At 49.4% G+C, this 9,158-nt stretch overlaps 1 protein-coding gene across 24 annotated transcripts in view; it reads right to left on the reverse strand.

Annotated features, from left to right (window-relative positions):
- NFASC (neurofascin) overlaps window positions 1–8,897 on the reverse strand; it is a 194,489-nt gene extending 185,592 nt beyond the window's left edge. For 6 of the 24 annotated variants that reach the window (XM_063597619.1, XM_055109242.2, XM_057301539.2 and 3 more), the window contains exon 1: window positions 8,733–8,894. In XM_063597619.1, coding sequence (XP_063453689.1) covers window positions 8,733–8,839 — 107 coding nt within the window. In that variant the 5' untranslated portion in view covers window positions 8,840–8,894. Of the gene's footprint in view, window positions 1–8,732 lie in introns of all 24 variants that reach the window. The other 18 variants (XM_063597608.1, XM_063597597.1, XM_063597617.1 and 15 more) reach the window with 8 other exon arrangements.
- Window positions 8,898–9,158: the final 261 nt, after the last annotated feature.

The raw sequence follows: 9,158 nt of genomic DNA on the forward strand, positions 1-9,158 counted from the left end.
CTTCAGAACAAGAGAGTGTTCAGCTATGAAGCTTCAAATACCCCTCACCAACTCCAAAAAGATTCACTCCTCAGCAAGCCAAGGTTCGCTACAGTCTGGCCCCAGACCGCTTCTTCCACTGCTGCAGCCTGGCCAATTCACCATGCCTGACCACACTAGCTGTTTCCCTCTTCTAGCCCTTTGAGTGGGCACTCCTTTCCCCACCAGAAATGCCATTTTCTTATCTTTGACTATTCGGGTCCTACCCATCTCTAGAGGCCCAAGCCAACCCCTACTTCTCTTCAGAACCTTCCCCAAAGACTTTAATCTACACTGATTTCCTCTGTTCTCCGACATCCCAAAGCACTTCTAGTTTAGATCATGCTTTAGAAACTTAATTACCTATCAATCATCTTGTATCATTACCAGGTTCATATGTGGGTTTTGCCAGAACTAGCTTTTGCCAGCAACCAGCCATGCAGTCACAAGTCAGTCATGCCACACTTCTGAGTCATTTCTTGATTAGTAAAATAACTATCTTGAACTAAAACATTTCTAACATTGTTTGAGTTTAGGTTTCTCTCAGAACAAGTTTCCACCTAGAAGAGTGCAATGCACACAGCAGGGTCTTCAAATAATAACTGCAGATGCAATGAACATCTTACAAAAACAAAACCAGGGCATATCCCAGGGCTGAGGCCAGCCACAGAATCCTGGTTTAGCTCCCAATGTGGATGACCAAGGCTTCAATTCCACTCAGTGTGTGATGATAATTGGAAAGATATCTAGTTTCTGCCCTGACCTACGTCAGCACAGAAATATCATCTATGGCCTTGGAGGCATTTTCCTCCATAAAGACATTCACCTCCAACATGTGGAAAAATACCACACAATAGGTATTATAACAATGGCAGTGACAACAATGTCTTGCATATAAATTTATCTTATATAGGTCCGCCAACACCTGACAGCAATGTACTAACTTCATTTACTAATTACACACAAGCCCAGACAGACTAGGAAAAGTAACAAGAAGCATAAACATTGGTGGTGCCCCCAAATAAAACTCTGGCTGGTCTCACGAGTCAAGATGTTCCAAGAATTAGGTGGCAGGGAGACAGACTTAAAATTTTACCTCAATATTACACCTTCTGTCAAAATGATAGATAGCTATAATACCTCCTCATAATTAACATCCTGTTATTCTCAAATAATTTGGCTTATGGTCAACACACAGTAAGATATAGGGGAGATTCTTCCACCTTTGAACAACAAAAAAGGCCTAGAAATATTTAATGACTTTTACCTTGCAAATAAAGATAAAACTAGAATCAGACTTAGTTGGAATAATTCTACTAACATAGGCACCACACACACACACACATGCACACACAGACATACATGCACACACATATCCCAATACACAACTCAGAGAATTCTTAGTAATATAAAGAAAAGAGTGATGAAATTCTCTGACCCTGAAATTGGAGCTTTCACCAAATAGTTGTTTAAAATGCTACTGCCAAAGCAAATTGGCCAGCATCAGTAAAGAAAAAGGGAATTTTCATCACTGGGAAAAGTTCTTGGAATTGCTCTGCCAGCCATTCACTCTCATCCCAGAAAATCACAAGATCTGAGAACAAAACTTAGCATCTGGTCAATCCACTCCAGTTGGCCTAACCTGGATCCAGGAAAGCTAGCTCAGCATGGAGGCCAGAAGTCTCCCATCCTAGAAGGCCTTTCCCAGAGCTGGGCATCATATGTGCTCAGAGAAGCAAATCAGGGAGATGGCAGTGCAACCAGGTAAGAAGAGTAAAAACTAGCACTCAGGGTTCTCTATGATTTTTGTCTCCATATACTGCTCCAGACACACCCCTCACTACTGAATTACATGCACCCACCACCCAAACCATGCCATTTACCTTCATGAATCAAAGATCCTCTGCATAGTCCTGCTTTTGCACATGATTTTTCTCCAGCAGTCTTGGAGAAAGTCTTCAAGTCTTGATATCTCAAGACCCACCAGCCGGGCGCAGTGGCTCACGCCTGTAATCCCAACACTTTGGGAGGCTGAGGTGGGTGGATCACTTGAGGTCAGGAGTTCAAGACCAGCCTGGCCAACATGGTGAAACCCCATCTCTACAAAAAATACAAAAATTAGTGGGGTGTGGTGGTGGATGCCTGTAGTCCCAGCTACTTGGGAGGCTGAGGCAGGAGAATTGCTTGACCTGGGAGGTGGAGGTTGCAAGGTTGCAGTGAGTCAAGATCGTGCCACTGGACTCCAGCCTGGGTGACAGAGCAAGACTCCATCTCAAAAAAAAAAAAAAAAAAAAAAAAAGACCCACCTCAAGTACTTCCTCTTGCAAGAGGCTTTTCCAGATCACCCAAGCCCAATGTGATCTTCCATCAGCTTTCTAGAACTTACATTCTGGAATTAGCAAATATTACTTATATTTGGACACATATCTCTTATCACCTGTAAGGCAGAAGACAGGGTCTCATAAGCCTCCACATTGCTCCAGAAGATGATGTGGTAACCCTGACCCAAATAGCAGGTACTTGGTGATGATGATGAGAATAATTAGACCTTCTTAGGAGGTTCATTTGCCACCTAGAGTCAGAACTAGGTATGAAGCTAAGTACGAGGGGCTGGGTGGGGCAGGCAGAAACAGGCCAGAAGGGAACCCACTTGGAGGACCACTATTCACACAGCCTTCCTCCAATTCTTGGTGCCAAGAACTTTTTTATTCTAGGACTGACCGGGAAATCCTTCTTTCCAACCCCTGAGTGGCTGATCTCAGGCTGTTTATCTTGTTAACTCTGTTTATTGTGATCCCGGTAAGAGGTTCTGAAGCTCTCCAAGCCCCTCTCTAATTAAATTCATTAGAACAGATTGGGGCCTTCTTTCTGGATCTCAAAAAAAATAACAACGTGATTAGCATCACAATAACGGGGAGAGGGGCTGCCAGGGAGGCCTTTCAGGAGGGGCTGGGCCAGCCTGGGAGGGGAGGAGTGAGGAGGAGCAGGTGAAGGAGGAGAAGGCAGATGCTAAGACAGCTGCTTCCTGGAGGAAGAGAGCAGCAGGAGCCGGGAGGGGATGATAGGGGAGTGAGGGCATGACCCTACCATGCCCCAGGCACTCCAACTTTTTCATGGCACTGCATGTGGGAGAGGAAAGCCAGGACAAGAAATTAATCAATGACATAAATCCCAGAAACACAGGCTGTGGGACAGGAACTTGCAGCAATCCTGTAATTTTACAGAGAAAGAAATCCATTTAAGTTAACAATGGGGCCAGAAGTTGAAGGCCCCTCATGCCTTTTAGGATGATGTCCTTTTCCTGTAAGACTTTGCGGCATGGACCAGGGAGAAGGTAGGGGGAGGGTGGGGGAGAACAGGCAGGATGAGGCAGGTCACTTCTTTCCCAGAGAATCTGAACCCAAGTTTTTGCTTATACACCTGATGGTTCCTTCATCTAGAATACCCTCTGCTTCTCTTGCATATCCAAATTCTGCCAGTTCTTCGAGGCTCAGTTCCATTCCCAACACCTCTGTGTACAGCAGTTAGCATCTGATGAATATTTACTACCAGCTAGGTATTACATTGGGCCTTTCACTATCCTCTCACATTTAATCTCTGTAACAGCCCTGCAAGGTTCATATTAATATCCCCATTTTGCAGATGAGCTGCAGCTATGCAGCTAGCAAGTAGTAGAAGCAGGGTCTGAACGCAGATCTGTCTGGTTGCAAAGGCTGAATGGTTTCTACTGTGCCATGTCACCTCCATGACTCCAACAACCTAATCCAACTAACAAATCATGCTTTTCTTTGAAATTTTACTGTCCCAGGTCTGAGGCACCAATGAAGATTTAATTAGACCCTGTATTGTCTTGTTCTCAAGGTGTTTTACCTGTCTCAGTCTTATTTCTTCTATTTGAAAGCAGGAACCACATTTCTATCTTTCAGAAGAAAGTAAGGCATTCAAAAATGCCTTCTAACTGAATCCTTCTAACAGATTTTCCTAGAAAGCCTTGTGCATGTGGATAAAACATCCTAGCTTTTTATTTTTCTACCTGGGGTTGGAGGCGGGGAGCGGGTGGGAGGTGGGGCTCAGTACGACATATGGGAGAGGAGCACAGGCTTTGAAGTCAAACAAATAAAGGTTTAGATTCTAGCTCTGCAACTCACCTGTTCTGTAATCTTCAACAAGTAACAGCTTCTCTGAATCTGTCATTTTCTGTAAAACCAGCAACTTAACAATATCTCATTTGTAGGGTTAACCCTTTGAGGATGAAATGAAATGATGCATATAAAGCACAGAGTAGGGTGCCTAGCACATAGAAAGAACTCGATAATGGTTACTATTGTTATTACGCCACTTTTATTTTTTTCTGGCTTGCCTCAAGACCTAATGAAAAAAGGGTGGCCTGAGAGTTCTCAAGCTGGCACAATCTAACCAATGTCCTGGGTCAGCAAAGCTGTGGAAGTGCCTACTCAAGCACCCCGCACAGCCATTAACTCCCAGGCCCTCTTCTGCAGTCCAGGGACCAGGCCATATGCATCCAACATCTGCCCTTACAGTTAGGCCTGGGCCCTTGCAGCTAGACCTGGGCCTTAGCTGGGCATTGTAAGTGCCCAAAGGTTTGTCATCAACTTGCTCAAGCCAAGGCAGGGGTCTGTCCAGACAGTTTGGTGCAATCACTCCAGATCCTACTGCTCACTATGACCCCTCAGCCATGCTCCTACAACACCAGGAATTCATCTAACCTCAATTATAGCAGTTCTTGTGCTGAGTCTTAATTTGGTTTCATTTCTGTGTCTCCAATTTGACTTACATGCCCAATAGCTTGCACAGCTCCTGACAGATTCAAAGGCTCAGGACACATTGATGAAATGAACAAAAATGGGTGTGTGGGGGAAAAGAGGGGCTACTCAGACAGATGAAACTAACAGTCTCTCTCCTTAGGCTATTTTCCCACTTTGGCTATGGATATTTGCGGGAATCTGTGGTCAAGTGTATAGCTTCTAAGGACCTCTCCTGCTTACCAACAACTTGCCCTCCCCATCAATGACTCCCACCTGACTCTGACCTCCCCATAATGCCAAATCCTTTCACACACCTTGCAGGTGTGTGAACCTTGCAGGCCTCACAATATTTTTCCTCGCCTTGCTTCTCAGCACATCCCTGTGCATCTTGCCTACACACGAGTAGCTCCCAGAGCCTCTTTCCTCTGACTCACTGACATTCTAAGCATATCCAGCCACACTTTACCCCTAAAATACAAGAGCTTAGAAGATGGGATTGGGAGAGTTAAGCAGCCTCAACCTCATCACAGAGCTCCCTTTGGGTATCCCCCTATCAGGTTCTAGCCACATCTAGCCGGGTTCACCTACACACAGAACATTACCCCTCTAGCCCTTCAAGCTGGGGATCTGACAACACCTTGAACCTCATCTTGTCCCCTACCCTTTTCCTGAGAGTCAACTTCAGGGTCAGCCCTGAGCTACCATTCCGGATAGCATCAGCCAAGCCCTCTTCATAGCTGTGGAGAGCAGGGTGCTGATACCACTGGAATTAAAGATCCCGCTGTGTAACATCCCTATCCGGATGCTCTTGCTCAAGCTTATCTGTTATTTGTCTGATCACCTGTCTTCCTCTTCCATTGCCCAGGAGCTCGGAGAGATTGGACCCTAGCTTACTTTTCATCTCTATGGTCTCAGCACCTAGCAGAGCAGCACACCGTAGGGCTTAATGGATCTTTGTTAAATGAGTAAGTATGAAACCGGCCTTACGTTCCTCTCACTTCTCCCCTCCCCACCCCAAACATCACCCCAGGCAAACAGACTGAGAACTGAATTTTTCTGCTTCCCCCTCTCTGATTTCCTAAGAATTTCTTTTTCTAAAGACAAAGGGATGATTCTCACACTCCAGCTCCTGCATGCTCTTGAAGATCTCAGGGTGCCTCTGGCCTCCAAAAAAGCCTGAGGGAGAAGAGTGGAGCCAGAGGTAGGAAACAAGTTGCAATAGACTGATCAGAGCCTTGGCATCTTGTCTCTCACTCACCACAGAAATCAGACCCTCCTCTGGCCCTCCCACCCCAGAAATGCAAAGCCAGAACCCCACCCCCAGCTCTCAGCCACCTCTTCAATGTGTGCCTTAAAGAACCAGCCCTTGTGAGTGCAGCCAGTTCAGCCTACAGGGAGCTGGCTAGGTACAATTGGAAGGTCTTGCTCCAGCTCTCTGGGGAGCTGGCTTCTCCCTCCGTGTGCCTTGGTTTATTTCTCCGTACTCTTTCTGATGCCAAACAAGGGGGTGAGGGGTGAAATTCGTTGCACAAAACTGGGAAATATGTACACTGTTATTAGAATCCCCCACTTCACCTGAGCTCCAATCAAGCATTTCAACATCAGGACCTTAATCCAATCAGCTCTCAACAACGGCTGCAGGTAATGCTTTCTCCCTGTACCAGGAAAAGCTGGCAGCCCTTAGGCACTGATGCCAGGGAAAGCTTCCAGCCCCACCCCCTCTCACGCTGGAGAGGCGACGGAGAAAGGTGACAAAGCAAGGTGCAGCCAGTGCCCCCAGCAGCACATCCCCTTGCCAGGCACTGCCTGAGGCCCATTCAGAGTTTACTGCACAGGAGCTGAAGGAGTCCAGCCACTTGGATTCCTAAAGTGAGGAAGCCTTGCAGAGAAGGGACAGAGTCTGTCTGCAATTCGCTCTTAATGCCTCAATTTAAGCCTCTGGGTTTCGTCTAAGCCCCTAAGACAGGAATCGGGCTGCCATTCCCTGTTCCACAGTGGCAACCACAATTTCTGGGGCTAAGTGGGAGTGAGTCTCTTTCCTTATTGGCATAATTCTCTCTCTCTCTCTCTCTCTCCACACATCACACAACACACACACACATCACAACACACACACACACATCACAACACACACACACATCACAACACACACACACATCACAACACACACACACACCCCTTCAGTTGAATCCAAAGACAAGGGGAGAAATTACTCCCTCCGAAGTGCCAGCTCAGTCAAGACAAAAGGTGAAATGTATTAGCTGTGTAGCAGGCCCCTCATCTCCTTCAATTCTTCCTGCAATGCAATTCCACCACATCCAATCATCCCCAAACCAGAAGGAGGATAGATCTCTGCCTGCCTTCCTCCACTGCCCCCACCCCACAGCTGGTATGGCCCCTATCCCCAGAGGCTTCCACTCTTCACACACATTTTCCCTGGGCTATTCTCCTATTGCTTTAAGTTCTGTGGGCTCTGAGGCTGGCTTTGGCTCCACACAAACAATTAAACTCCTGTCCAACCAGGTCTCAAAGCCCTGTGGCTTGCCCTTGCCTTGCTGGAGATTTGACTGAGGCCCAGCAAGGCCCAGCACATTTCCAAGGGTAGATGAGACACACTAGGCCCTCATGCCAGGGACACAGGCAGGCAGAAAAGCGGTATTGTTGTCCTCTCCCCCACACTGAGGGATGAGGCATCTCTGCTCAACACACACACACACACACACCCCATGCCAAAATGCCAAGGAAGGAGTCAGGAGCAGAACCTGGCTCAGGACAGGATGGGGGCTGCCATGGGGACCAGATTCTAGGTGATTCAGCACTCTGCCCACTCTTGGCCCAGCCCATGGGCCACACTCATGACAGCTCCAGATGCCAAAGTGCTGACTTGGAGGCTGAAGCAGAATCTTTTCTAAAATCCAAAATTCTCCAGCCCTCCAGCAGGGCTCCTCATCCAGGCCTTTACATCAGGGCTCAGGCCAAGCCCCAGGAGGAGTCTGCTCAGTCATTCCCCTGGACCCTGCCCCTTCCCCATCCTAGTTTCCCAATGCCTAGCACCCCCTCCCCCAGTCCATCTAGGAAACAAACCTGAACAGCTAGAGGAGTAGAGTGGCTGCATGGCTGGAGAGGAACGTAAGAGAGAGGCCTACTAACCCCCAGCATTCTTCCCCAAGCCACAAATAGGATCGAACATGCAGAAAGGGGTTATATTCCACAACCAAGATCCCCACCCAGGGAAGGGGGGTCCAGAGGCCACTGAGGGAGGGCTGGGTACAGGCTGTATGGCTCCACGCAGCACCAGGAAGGGCAGCGAGGGAAGGTGACGGGTGTCAGGCCAGCTAACAGCCAAAGGGGGGAGAAGGCGGGGTTCTTGAGAGGGACTGTGATGCAGGAGGACACGAAGAGGCAGCTGGGAAGGGGCTGGGACAGGGCGTGCAAGGGGGAACCAGGGGAGGACAGAAACTGAGGGAGCAAATGGAGAGACAGGACACCAACTGGTAGGGGCATGAGATGGGGAAGAGAATAGGGGAGGCAAGAAGGGGCTGATGTGTGCGGTAGGAAATACAGGAGGCATGGGGTCATCCAAAGTGGGGTGTCGAGGTAAACAGAAGTACAAGGGCAGGCAGGGCTCACGGATGAGGCGGGGACAGAGAGGAAAGGGAAAGGGTTGAGGATGCGGGAAGGGGGAGGGGACGCGGCCAACGAGATAGAAAGGGTGTTGGGGTGGGCAGGGGGCTGGGAGCTGGACGGGGATGGGGTGGGCATACGAACAGAATCTGATGGATTCGGGGCAGGTGATAGTGTGGAAAGGGGAAGGGATGGGAATGTGGACGGAGGGGGAGGGGGGCAGGTCAGGGGATGGAGACAGAGGAGAGCGGGAACAAGGGGGTGTCGCTAGGTGGGTTTCCATGACTCTCTACCCCCATCTCTCCGGTGTTCGCGCTCGCCTACCTCCAAGGGCTCGGGCTCCGGCCCTGGGCGCTGTCCGAGCTGTCCGCTGCCGGCGCCGCCACTTCCCCCGCGTCCCCTGCAGCGCCTCTCGCCGCCAGCCGCCGCATTAGGGCAGAGACCAGCCCGTGCGCGTCCCCGGGCGGCCGGCGCGCCCCCGACACCCTGCGTGCGCGCCCCCGCGCCCCTCCCTTCGCGCTCCTAGCGGCCGCTGAGCGGGGACCAGGACAGAGGCGGAGGGAAGGATGCTCCGGACGCAGCCCCGCCTGGCGCGCTGGGGAGCGGTGCGCAGAGCCAGGGCCGGAAAAAAAATCCTCCTTTCTCTTTTCACCTGAGGCCTCTTTGCGGGCTCGCCTTGAGAGTGATAACTAGTCTCCCCGTTTCCGTTCGCTGAGCACCTACTACGTGCAAAGCACACAGGAGGAAGTA

Source organism: Pan paniscus, chromosome 1, assembly GCF_029289425.2.
Source record: "Pan paniscus chromosome 1, NHGRI_mPanPan1-v2.0_pri, whole genome shotgun sequence".
Classification (NCBI taxonomy): domain Eukaryota; kingdom Metazoa; phylum Chordata; class Mammalia; order Primates; family Hominidae; genus Pan; species Pan paniscus.